We start from the raw sequence: 13,021 nt of genomic DNA, 5'->3' as shown, positions 1-13,021 counted from the left end.
GAGAACTGCAGTTGACTAATCGGATGATGGCCATTTTAAAATAAGGAATTTGCTCCCAATCTGTGGATGTGAGGGTGGTTTATGATCAAGGGCTTATATGAATAAACCCTTGGACTCCTATTTCTACATAGCAAAATCCTTCCCCCACCAATCAGTTCTTGACTGTATAAATTTTTGGCTTTATAACATTATCAATTTGTAGTCGGTTGAGATTTTTCTTTAGTGGTTGCTTTTCTATTTCAAAACTGCCCAAACACACTGTTGTACTTGAAAATTGGAATAGCTTGAGGAATGCCAAGGGGGTTGATATTCTTCCAGGACATGAAATGGCTCTTTTTTCTGGACCATGATTTTGGCACAGCTGATCCTGATATGGAAGGGAGAGCTATCACATTTTTCTTTGTGTATGCTTCTAGCAGCTGTTTGGGAGGATCTTGACCCAATAGTGTTCCCCATGCTATTTCTTGTGAAATGGTCTTGGCTATGTAGCAGCTTTTGACTCCCTAAATCCCCCTGGGCTGCTGCCCTCATTCTTTCCTTGTTTAGAACATTGAGAGGTTTCCTACGGCACATGCTGGGTGAGAGCAGAGTGAAAAGTCAGGAAAAAAAATTTAGCTGCTTTTAGAACAAGGCTGGGCATCAGCACCTGTCCAGCTATACCTATGTGATGTTTCAAGAACTCAGCCTCTTTTTCCATCAGCAATAAGGAGCTAAAAGATTAACTCAGATCTTCTGATGGCCTGAATCTTTGGTCAAAGGGAACAATCTCCAAATCTGAGACTACGTGTTAGTTTTGGATGGATTTGTTGGCCTGAGATGATAGTCTGCCAGCTGTGAGGGGACCCTGTTTTTACAATGCATGGCCAAGCTCTCTGCAAATGGAAATGCCTGCACTGGGTGTTGGGGATGTTTGCTACCTCCTGCTATCTTTGTGGTTTTGGTCCTCCCATTATGGTAGGACCCCTGGCCAGCATTATGGCTTGTCATGTCAGCCCCAATGGCTACCTTGTCATGCTCTGAGGTACTACTGCCTCTGCAGCACAAGTTTTATTTCCTTCAATAAAAGGAGATTAAAATATTCTAAAAAAAAAAGATCACTGATAACAGATCACCATAACAAATATAATAATAATGAAAAAATTTGAAATATTTTGAGAATTATCAAAATGTGACACAGAGACATGAAGTGAGCAAATGCTGTTAGAAAAATGGCACTGACAGACTTGCTCCACACAGCATTGCCACAAACCTTCAATTTGTAAAAAACGTAATATTTGCAAAGCACAATAAAATGAGGTATGCCTGTATTAGAAATCAATAACAATATATCTGGGAAATATATAAAAATTTGGAAAATTTTGAAAATATCAATAAAATTGATAAACCAATAAGCTAAACTGATTAAAAAATAGAGAAGACACAAATTTCCAATAACAGGCATGAGAGATCAATATTTCTACAAATCTCACGGATATCAAAAGCAAAATAAAGAAATATTGTAAAAACTGTATTCTGATAAATTGGACAACTTAGGTGAAATAGTCACATTCCTTGAAAGACACAGATTACCAAACTGACACATATAGAAATAGATAAACTTAATAATCTTATATTGTATAAAGGAGTTGAATTTGTAACTAAAACCCTTCACATAAAGGAAACTCCAGTTTAGATGGTTTCACTGGTGAATTCTTTCAAACAATTAAAGAAATAATGCTGATCTTAAACAAACTCTTTAAGAAAATATTGAAGACTTCACAACTCATTTTATGAAGCCGGCATTATCTGATTCTAAAACCAGACAAATACATTATAAGAAAAGAAAACTCTGAACCAAACAATACCAGTAGCTCTCATGACTGACTATAGATGCAAGTGTCTTTAACAAAATATTAGCAAATCAAATTCAGCAATATATAGAAAGAAAAATGCATCATGACTATATGGGGTTTATCCCACAAATGCAAGATTGGTTTAAGATTTTAAAATCAATCGATGTAACTCACCATATTAACAGAATAAAGGAGAAAAACCACATGATCATCTTTATAGATGCAGAAAAAGTGTTTGATGAAATCAACATTTGTAATTTTTTAAAAAGAAACTTCTAGAAGACAAGGAATGGAAGGGAACTTCCTCAACCTTATAAAAGACATTTACACCATGCACCTTTGGTCAATTAATCTGTGACAAAGGAAGCAAGAATATACAATGGAGAAAAGACGGTCTCTTTGGGACTTCCCTGGTGGTCCAGTGGTTAAGACTCCGCACTCCCAATGCAGGGGGCTCGGGTTCGATCCCTGGTCAGGGAACTAGATCCCACATCCCTGGTCAGGGAACTAGATCCCGCATGCTGCATCTAAAGATCCCGCATGCCACAACTAAAAATTCCTCATGCCACAAGGGAGATCCCATGTGCTGCAACTAAGACCCGGCACAGCCAAATAACTAACTAAATAAATAATTTAAAAAGACAGTCTCTTCAACAGCTAGTTCTGGGAAAACTGGACAGCTACGTGTAAAACATTGAGAATGTTACCTCACACCATATACAAAAACTCAAAATGGATTAAAGACCTATTTGTAAGACCTGAAACCATAAAATTCCTAGAAGGGAACATAGGCAGAACACTCTTTGACATAAATTATGGCAATATTTTTTTCAGATCTGTCTCCTCAGGCAAAATAGATAAAAGCAAAAATAAACAAATGGGACCTAGTTAAACTTAAAAGGTTTTGCAAAGCAAAGGAAACCACTGACAAAACAAAAAGACAACCTACAGAATGGGAGAATATGTTTGCAAATGATATGACCGGCAAGGGGTTAATATACAAAATATATAAATGGCACACACTACTCAATATCAAAAAAACAAACAACCTGACCTTAAAAATGGGCAGAGGAACTGAATAGAGATTTTCCCAAAGATGGCATGCAGATGGCCAACAAGCACATGAAAAGATGCTCAACACTGCTAATTACTAGAAAAATGCAGATCAAAACAACAATGAGATATCACCTTACACCTGTCAGAATGATTATCATTAAAAAGTCTACAAATAGCAAATGTTGGAGAGGATGTGAAGAAAAGAGAACCCTTGTACACTGTTGGTGGGAATGTAAATTGGTGCAGTCATTATGGAAAACCGTATGGAGGTTCCTTGAAAAACTAAAAATAGAACTATCATATGATCCAGCAATTCCTCTCCTGGGTGTATGTTCAGAAAAGACAAAAACACTCATTCATTTCATGTGCCTGTTGGTCATCTGCATTTCCTCTTTGGAAAAATGTCTATTTCTTCTGCCCATTTTTTAATCGGGTTGTTTGGTTTTTTTGATGTTGAGTTATATAAGCTGTTTATATATGTTGGATATTAATCCCTTGTCGGTCATGTCATTTGCAAATATTTTCTCCCATTCCGTAGGCTGTCTTTTCATTTTGTCGATGGTTTCCTTTGCTGTGCAAAAGCTTTTAAATTTAATTAGCCCTCATTTGTTTATTTTTGCTTTTATTTCCTTTACTTTTAGGAGACGGATCCAAAAAATTATTGCTGTGATTTATGTCAAAGAGTGTTCTGTCTTAGCATTATTTACAATTGCCAAGATATGGAAGCAACCCAAGTGCCCATCAACAGACGAATGGATAAAGAAGATGTGAGATACATACATACATACGTGTATATATATATAAAATGAAACATTACTCAGCCATAGAAAATAATGAAATTCTACCATTTGCAGCAACATGGATGTACCTAGAGAATATTATGCTTAGTGAAATAAGTTAGAAAAAGACAAATACTGTATGATATCACTTATATGTGAAATCCAAAAAAAAATACATATGAATATATAGGTTATAGTATCCAGTCTTACATTTAGGTCTTTAATCCATTTTGAGTTTACTTTTGTAGATGGTGTTAGAGAATGTTCTAATTTCATTCTTTTACATGTAGCCGCCCAGTTTTCCCAGTACCACTTATTGAAGAGACTGTCTTTTCTCCACTGTATATTTTCTTGCTTCCTTTGTTGTAGTGAAATTTATTTCTTAAATAATAAGACTTGAAAGTCAAAATTAGTCCTTGATTTGTGGGCTGCAGAATGGATGTTGTATTAGCAGGCATGAAAACAACATTAATCTCATTGTACATCTCCGTCAGAGCTCTTGAGTGACCAGGTACATTGTCAATGAGCAATAATATTTTGAAAGGAATTTTTTTTTTCCTGAGCAGCAGGTCTCAACAGTGTTATCAATAGACATACTGTCATTCAGGCTCTGTTATTCCTTTTCAGAGCACAGGCTCCAGACGCACAGGCTCAGCGGCCATGGCTCACGGGCCCAGCCGCTCCACGGCATGTGGGATCTTCCCGGACCGGGGCACGAACCCGCGTCCCCTGCATCGGCAGGCAGACTCTCAACCACTGCGCCACCAGGGAAGCCCTGTTATTCCATTTATAGAGCACAGGCAGAGTAGATTTAGAATAATTCTTAAGGGCCCCAGGATTTTCAGAATGGTAAGTAAACACTGGCTTCAACTTCAAGTCACCAGCAGTATTGGCCCCTAACGAGAGAGTCAGCCTGTCCTTTGAAGCTTTGAAGTCAGGCATTGGTGTTTCCTCTGTAGCTATGAAAGTCCTAGATGGCATCTTCTTCCAATATAAGGCTGTTTCATTTACACTGAAAATCTGTTATTTAGTGTAGCTACCTTCATTAATTATCTTAGCTAGAACTTCTGGATAACTTGATGCAGCTTCTACATCAGAACTTGCTGCTTTATCCACTTTCATGTTATGGACATGGCTTCTTTCCTTAAACGTCATGAACCAACCTCTGCTAGCCTCAAACTTTTCTTCTGCAGCTTCTTCACCTCTCTAAGCCTTCATAAAATTGAAGAGAATTAGGACCTTGCTCTGGATTAGGCTTTGGTTTAAGGCAATGCTGTGGCTGGTTTGATCTTCTACCCAGACCACTAAAACTTTCTCTATATCAGCAAGACTGTTTTGCTTTCTTATCATTCATGTGTTCATTGGAGTAGCATTTTTTATTTCCTTCAAAAATTTTTCCTTTGCTCTCACAGCTTGGCTAACTGTTTGACGACAGAAGAGGCCTAGCTTTGGGCCTAGTATGGCTTTTGACATGCCTTCCTTTATTTAATCTTAAAAAAAACACAAACTTTTTTATTTAAAGTGAAAGACATTCAACTCTTCCTCTCACTTGAACACTTAGAGTCCATTGTAGGGTTATTAATTGGCCTAATTTCAATATTGTTGTGTTTAGGGAATAGAGAGTCCTGAGGAGAGGGAGAGAGATGGGAAACGACCAGGCGGTGGCGCAGTCAGAACTCACAAAACATTTATTGATTAAGTTCATTGTCTTATATGAGTGCAGTTCATGGTGCCCCAAAAGAGTTACAATGGTAACAATCAAAAGATCACTGATAGGCGAGGGCGGGAGCGTGCTGCGCCCTGGAGCCAGAGTTGGGGCGGCCAAGCTGCTGGGAGCCCGGCCCCAGCCAAGTAGAGCCACCTGGGTGGAGCCCAGGGTGTTCCGCGGCCCGCCAGGTGTGAGGGAGGTGCGGCTCTGCTACAGAAACCATTGGCAGAGATGCGGGGGCCATCTCCCGCCACCAGTAGCTGCTGCTGGTGGTGACAATGTCGAATAACGGCCTAGATATTCAAGACAAACCCCCAGCCCCTCCGATGAGAAATACCAGCACTATGATTGGAGCTGGCAGCAAAGATCCTGGAACCCTAAACTACGGTTCCAAACCTCTGCCTGCAAACCCAGAGGAGAAGAAAAAGAAGGACCGATTTTACCGAGCCATCTTACCTGGTGATAAAACAAATAAAAAGAAGGAGAAGGAACGGCCAGAGATTTCTCTTCCTTCAGATTTTGAGCACGATTCACGTTGGTTTTGATGCTGTCACAGGTGAGTTTACAGGGATGCCAGAGCAGTGGGCCTGCTTGCTTCAGACATCAAAAATCACTAAGTCAGAGCAGAAGAAAAATCCGCAGGCTGTCCTGGATGTATTAGAATTTTATAACTCGAAGAAGACCTCCAATAGCCAGAAGTACATGAGCTTTACAGATAAATCAGCTGAGTATTATAATTCTTCTAACACTTTGAACTTGAAGACGGTATCCGAGACCCCTGCAGTGCTACCAGTTTCAGAAGATGAAGATGATGATGATGATGCTACCCCTACCTCCGGTGATTGCTCCATGCCCAGAGCACACAAAATCTGTATACACACTGTCCGTGATTGAACCACTTCCTATTACTCCAACTCGGGATGTGGCTACATCTCCCATTTCACCTACTGAGAATAATACCACTCCGCCAGATGCTCTGACCCGGAATACTGAGAAGCAGAAGAAGAAGCCTAAAATGTCTGATGAGGAGATCTTGGAGAAATTACGGAGCATAGTGAGTGTGGGCGATCCTAAGAAGAAATACACACGGTTTGAGAAGATTGGACAAGGTGCTTCAGGCACTGTGTACACTGCAATGGATGTGGCCACAGGACAGGAGGTGGCCATTAAGCAGATGAACCTTCAGCAGCAGCCGAAGAAACAGCTGATTATTAATGAGATCCTGGTCATGAGGGAAAACAAGAACCCAAATATTGTGAACTACTTGGACAGTTACCTCGTGGGAGATGAGCTATGGGTTGTCATGGAATATTTGGCTGGAGGTTCTTTGACAGACGTGGTAACAGAAACCTGCATGGATGAAGGCCAGATTGCAGCTGTGTGCCGTGAGTGCCTGCAGGCTTTGGAGTTTCTGCATTCGAGCCAAGTTATTCATAGAGACATCAAAAGTGACAACATCCGGTTGGGAATGGATGGCTCTGTCAAGCTAACTGATTTTTGATTCTGTGCCCAGATCACCCCAGAGCAGAGCAAACGGAGCACTTTGGTGGGAACACCGTACTGGATGGCACCAGAGGTTGTGACACGGAAGGCCTATGGGCCTTGAACAAGGCTGGGCATCAGCACCTGTCCAGCTATACCTATGTGATGTTTCAAGAACTCAGCCTCTTTTTCCATCAGCAATAAGGAGCTAAAAGATTAACTCAGATCTTCTGATGGCCTGAATCTTTGGTCAAAGGGAACAATCTCCAAATCTGAGACTACGTGTTAGTTTTGGATGGATTTGTTGGCCTGAGATGATAGTCTGCCAGCTGTGAGGGGACCCTGTTTTTACAATGCATGGCCAAGCTCTCTGCAAATGGAAATGCCTGCACTGGGTGTTGGGGATGTTTGCTACCTCCTGCTATCTTTGTGGTTTTGGTCCTCCCATTATGGTAGGACCCCTGGCCAGCATTATGGCTTGTCATGTCAGCCCCAATGGCTACCTTGTCATGCTCTGAGGTACTACTGCCTCTGCAGCACAAGTTTTATTTCCTTCAATAAAAGGAGATTAAAATATTCTAAAAAAAAAAGATCACTGATAACAGATCACCATAACAAATATAATAATAATGAAAAAATTTGAAATATTTTGAGAATTATCAAAATGTGACACAGAGACATGAAGTGAGCAAATGCTGTTAGAAAAATGGCACTGACAGACTTGCTCCACACAGCATTGCCACAAACCTTCAATTTGTAAAAAACGTAATATTTGCAAAGCACAATAAAATGAGGTATGCCTGTATTAGAAATCAATAACAATATATCTGGGAAATATATAAAAATTTGGAAAATTTTGAAAATATCAATAAAATTGATAAACCAATAAGCTAAACTGATTAAAAAATAGAGAAGACACAAATTTCCAATAACAGGCATGAGAGATCAATATTTCTACAAATCTCACGGATATCAAAAGCAAAATAAAGAAATATTGTAAAAACTGTATTCTGATAAATTGGACAACTTAGGTGAAATAGTCACATTCCTTGAAAGACACAGATTACCAAACTGACACATATAGAAATAGATAAACTTAATAATCTTATATTGTATAAAGGAGTTGAATTTGTAACTAAAACCCTTCACATAAAGGAAACTCCAGTTTAGATGGTTTCACTGGTGAATTCTTTCAAACAATTAAAGAAATAATGCTGATCTTAAACAAACTCTTTAAGAAAATATTGAAGACTTCACAACTCATTTTATGAAGCCGGCATTATCTGATTCTAAAACCAGACAAATACATTATAAGAAAAGAAAACTCTGAACCAAACAATACCAGTAGCTCTCATGACTGACTATAGATGCAAGTGTCTTTAACAAAATATTAGCAAATCAAATTCAGCAATATATAGAAAGAAAAATGCATCATGACTATATGGGGTTTATCCCACAAATGCAAGATTGGTTTAAGATTTTAAAATCAATCGATGTAACTCACCATATTAACAGAATAAAGGAGAAAAACCACATGATCATCTTTATAGATGCAGAAAAAGTGTTTGATGAAATCAACATTTGTAATTTTTTAAAAAGAAACTTCTAGAAGACAAGGAATGGAAGGGAACTTCCTCAACCTTATAAAAGACATTTACACCATGCACCTTTGGTCAATTAATCTGTGACAAAGGAAGCAAGAATATACAATGGAGAAAAGACGGTCTCTTTGGGACTTCCCTGGTGGTCCAGTGGTTAAGACTCCGCACTCCCAATGCAGGGGGCTCGGGTTCGATCCCTGGTCAGGGAACTAGATCCCACATCCCTGGTCAGGGAACTAGATCCCGCATGCTGCATCTAAAGATCCCGCATGCCACAACTAAAAATTCCTCATGCCACAAGGGAGATCCCATGTGCTGCAACTAAGACCCGGCACAGCCAAATAACTAACTAAATAAATAATTTAAAAAGACAGTCTCTTCAACAGCTAGTTCTGGGAAAACTGGACAGCTACGTGTAAAACATTGAGAATGTTACCTCACACCATATACAAAAACTCAAAATGGATTAAAGACCTATTTGTAAGACCTGAAACCATAAAATTCCTAGAAGGGAACATAGGCAGAACACTCTTTGACATAAATTATGGCAATATTTTTTTCAGATCTGTCTCCTCAGGCAAAATAGATAAAAGCAAAAATAAACAAATGGGACCTAGTTAAACTTAAAAGGTTTTGCAAAGCAAAGGAAACCACTGACAAAACAAAAAGACAACCTACAGAATGGGAGAATATGTTTGCAAATGATATGACCGGCAAGGGGTTAATATACAAAATATATAAATGGCACACACTACTCAATATCAAAAAAACAAACAACCTGACCTTAAAAATGGGCAGAGGAACTGAATAGAGATTTTCCCAAAGATGGCATGCAGATGGCCAACAAGCACATGAAAAGATGCTCAACACTGCTAATTACTAGAAAAATGCAGATCAAAACAACAATGAGATATCACCTTACACCTGTCAGAATGATTATCATTAAAAAGTCTACAAATAGCAAATGTTGGAGAGGATGTGAAGAAAAGAGAACCCTTGTACACTGTTGGTGGGAATGTAAATTGGTGCAGTCATTATGGAAAACCGTATGGAGGTTCCTTGAAAAACTAAAAATAGAACTATCATATGATCCAGCAATTCCTCTCCTGGGTGTATGTTCAGAAAAGACAAAAACACTCATTCAAAAAGATACATGCACTCCAATGTTCATAGCAGCATTATTTACAATTGCCAAGATATGGAAGCAACCCAAGTGCCCATCAACAGACGAATGGATAAAGAAGATGTGAGATACATACATACATACGTGTATATATATATAAAATGAAACATTACTCAGCCATAGAAAATAATGAAATTCTACCATTTGCAGCAACATGGATGTACCTAGAGAATATTATGCTTAGTGAAATAAGTTAGAAAAAGACAAATACTGTATGATATCACTTATATGTGAAATCCAAAAAAAAATACATATGAATATATAGGCAAAACAGAAACAGACTCACAGATACAGAAAACAAACTAGTGGTTACCAAAGGGGAGAGGGAAGGGGGAGGAGCAAATTTGGGATTAAGAGATACGAACTGCTATGTATAAAATAGATAAGCAACAAGGATATATTATATGCACAGGGAATTATAGCCATTATATTGTAATAACTCTTAATGGAGTATAATCTGTAAAAGTACTGAATCACTATGCCATACACCTGAAAGTAATATAGTATCATAAATCAACTATACTTCAATTTAAAAAAAGACATTTACAAAGAACCTAAAGGTAGCATCGTACATAATGGTGAAAGACTAAACACTTTGTAGAGAGTAAAATAGGATATCAACTCTTACTACTTCTATTTAACATTATACTAGAGGTCCTAGTCAGTGAATTAAAGTAAGAATAAAAAATAAAAGGCATACAGATTTGAAAGGAAGGAGTAAAACTAAATTTCTTTGAAAATGACACGACTGTGTACACAGAAAATCCTGACACTACCAGGATTAATATATGAAATTAGCAAGGTCACAGGATACAGGGTCAACACACAAAAAAACTATTGTATTTCTCTATACTATCAATGAACAATTGGAAAATGAAAAATTTAAATACTATTTACAGTGGCATAAAAATTCATGAAATACTTAAAGCTAAATTAATAAGACATTTGCCAAAACTTACACAATTAAAACTATAAAACATAGCTGAGATAAATTAAAGAAGACCAAAATAAATGCAGAGATCTACCATGTTCATGGATTGGAAGACATGATTAAGACGTCAGTTCTCTCCAAATTGATCTATACATTCAGTGGAATCCCAGTCAAAACTCCACAGGCCTCTCTTTTGTGGAAATTGATAAGCTGATTCTAAATTTAAAAGGAAACGCAAAGGACCGAGAAAAGACATAGAACTTTTGAAAAAGAACAAAGTTGTAGAACTTACTGTATCAGATATCAAGACTGTAAAGGTACTAAAAGTACAGTAAACAAGATAGGGTGACCTTGTAGTAAAGATAGACATATAAATCAATGGAACAGAATACAGAATTCAGAAATATACCCACACATATATAATCAATTGAGTTTTTACAAAGGTACCAAGGTAAAGATAGTCTTTTTGACAAATGGTGCTGGAACAATTGGATATCCATATATCCATATGAAGTGAACCTTAATCCTTACCTCATACGACACACAAGGTTAATTGAAGACAGATTAAGGACCTAAACGTAAGAGCTAAAACTATAAAACTTCTAGAAGGAAACAAAATGTTCAGCAAAAAGTTTTCAGGCAGTTCCCTAAAAATACTAACCATAAAAGAAAAAATATTGATAAATTGGACTTTATCAAAATTTAAAACTTCTCTTCCAAAAAGACATTGTTAAGAAAATAAAAAGGCAAGCTAAAAACTGGGTGACTATATTCTTAACACATATATCTGACAAAGAACTTGTATTCAGGATATGTAATTTTTATGTGTACAGATGATATTTATACAGATTATTTTCAACTCAAGAAAACAACCCCATTTTTAAAAATGTCCAAGAATTTGAACAGACACTTCACCAAAAAATATGTACCCATAGGCAAGTAAGCACATGAAAAGATGCTTCATGTTATTAGTCATCTGGAAAATACAAATTAAAACCAAAATGAGATACTAGCATACATTCACTAGAATGACTAAAATTAAAATCGACAATATCAAGTGTTAGCAAGGATGTAAATCTTTTGGAATTTTCATACATTGCTGGTGGGTATGTTAAATGGTACAACCACTTTGGAGAGGATTTTATCAACTTCCTATAAAGTTAAACATATGCTTACTATATGGTACAGCAATCTCACTCCTAGTTATTTATCCAAGAGAAATGAAAACATGTAATCACAAAAATACTTGAACAGAAATGTTCATAGCAGCTATATTCATAATAGCTCCTATTATTGGAAACAAGCCAAATGCCCATCAATAGGTCCTAGGATCAGCAAACTGTGGTATCTTTGTACAATGAATTAGTATTAGCAATAATAATGATAATAAACTGTGCAAAACTGTGAATGAATTTTTAAAAGTCAAAAAAAGTCAGACAAGAGTACATACTATATGATTTCATTTACATGAAATTCTAGAAGCAAAACTAATCTAAAATGATAGGAAACAAACTGATGTTTGCCTAGGGGTGGGGGTTGGATGGGGATTTAGTGCAAAGAGGAATAGGGAAACTAAGTCGATGAAACGTTCTCCATCTTGATTGTGGTGGTGGATATATAGGTTTATCAAAGCTCATAGAAATGTATACTTAAAATAGATGCAATAGTATGTACAATAGTATGTAAACTCTGCCTCATTACAGTTAAATTTTAAAAAGCGGTAATCCATGGTATTACTCATTAAAGCCCTATTGGTAATTGTTCCAAATTGGAAACAACCTAAGCATCCCTCAGTGAAAGTTTGGTTCAATAAGTTTTGGTAGACCAATAAGATGAGGCACTATGTAGCCATTAAGAACACAGTAGAGAAGTAAAATTATTGATCTGGAGAAAATATTTGTGCTTTTTTGGTGAATGAAGATAAGATAAAACAAGCCACCTAATACTCTCCCAATATTTAATTTAATTTGGGTTATGTCAATAATTTGCATTATATTCTTATAACTATATAATTCTATAAAGAGCTGAGTTATGTAGTAAGTCATGATTGCTTTTCCTTTCTTGCATGAGTTTTTGCTTTCTCTGCAGTTAATAATTGTTCTTCATTTGCTTAGTTTTTTTCTCTACTTATTCCTAATTCAATTCCAAACTTTCCGCTGATTATCTAAACCTGCACTATCCAAAATGGTAGCCCCTAACCACATGTGGCTATTAAAATTTAAATTAATTGTAATTAAGTGAAATGATAAGTTTAGTTCCTCAGTCACACTTGTCACATTTCAAGTGCTCTGGCTAGTGACTGCTGTATCCGACAGTGCAGATATAGAACATTTCCATCATCACAGAAAGATCTAATGACAGTGCTGGCCTAAGTCTCCTCTAATATACTCAGAAGCAATAATTTTGTCCTCACTGAGAAATTTCTCCTGGAGCTTTTCACCTTTGACCA

The 13,021-nt window shown here is 37.1% G+C and overlaps 2 protein-coding genes across 3 annotated transcripts in view; both read left to right on the top strand.

Annotated features, from left to right (window-relative positions):
• Nucleotides 1–13,021, top strand: part of HORMAD2 (HORMA domain containing 2) — a 91,402-nt gene that overhangs the window by 52,983 nt on the left and 25,398 nt on the right. The window lies entirely within an intron of this gene.
• Nucleotides 5,654–6,981, top strand: LOC112064105 (serine/threonine-protein kinase PAK 1-like). Its single transcript, XM_055080539.1, is given in 4 exon segments — nt 5,654–5,901; nt 5,903–6,206; nt 6,208–6,774; nt 6,889–6,981. Coding segments are annotated over 4 exon segments (1,212 nt in total).

The sequence above is a fragment of the Physeter macrocephalus genome, chromosome 19 (assembly GCF_002837175.3).
Source record: "Physeter macrocephalus isolate SW-GA chromosome 19, ASM283717v5, whole genome shotgun sequence".
Taxonomy (NCBI): Eukaryota; Metazoa; Chordata; class Mammalia; order Artiodactyla; family Physeteridae; genus Physeter; species Physeter macrocephalus.
The sequence above is the reverse complement of the archived record's forward strand: the minus strand, read 5'-3'. Positions and strand labels throughout refer to the sequence as shown.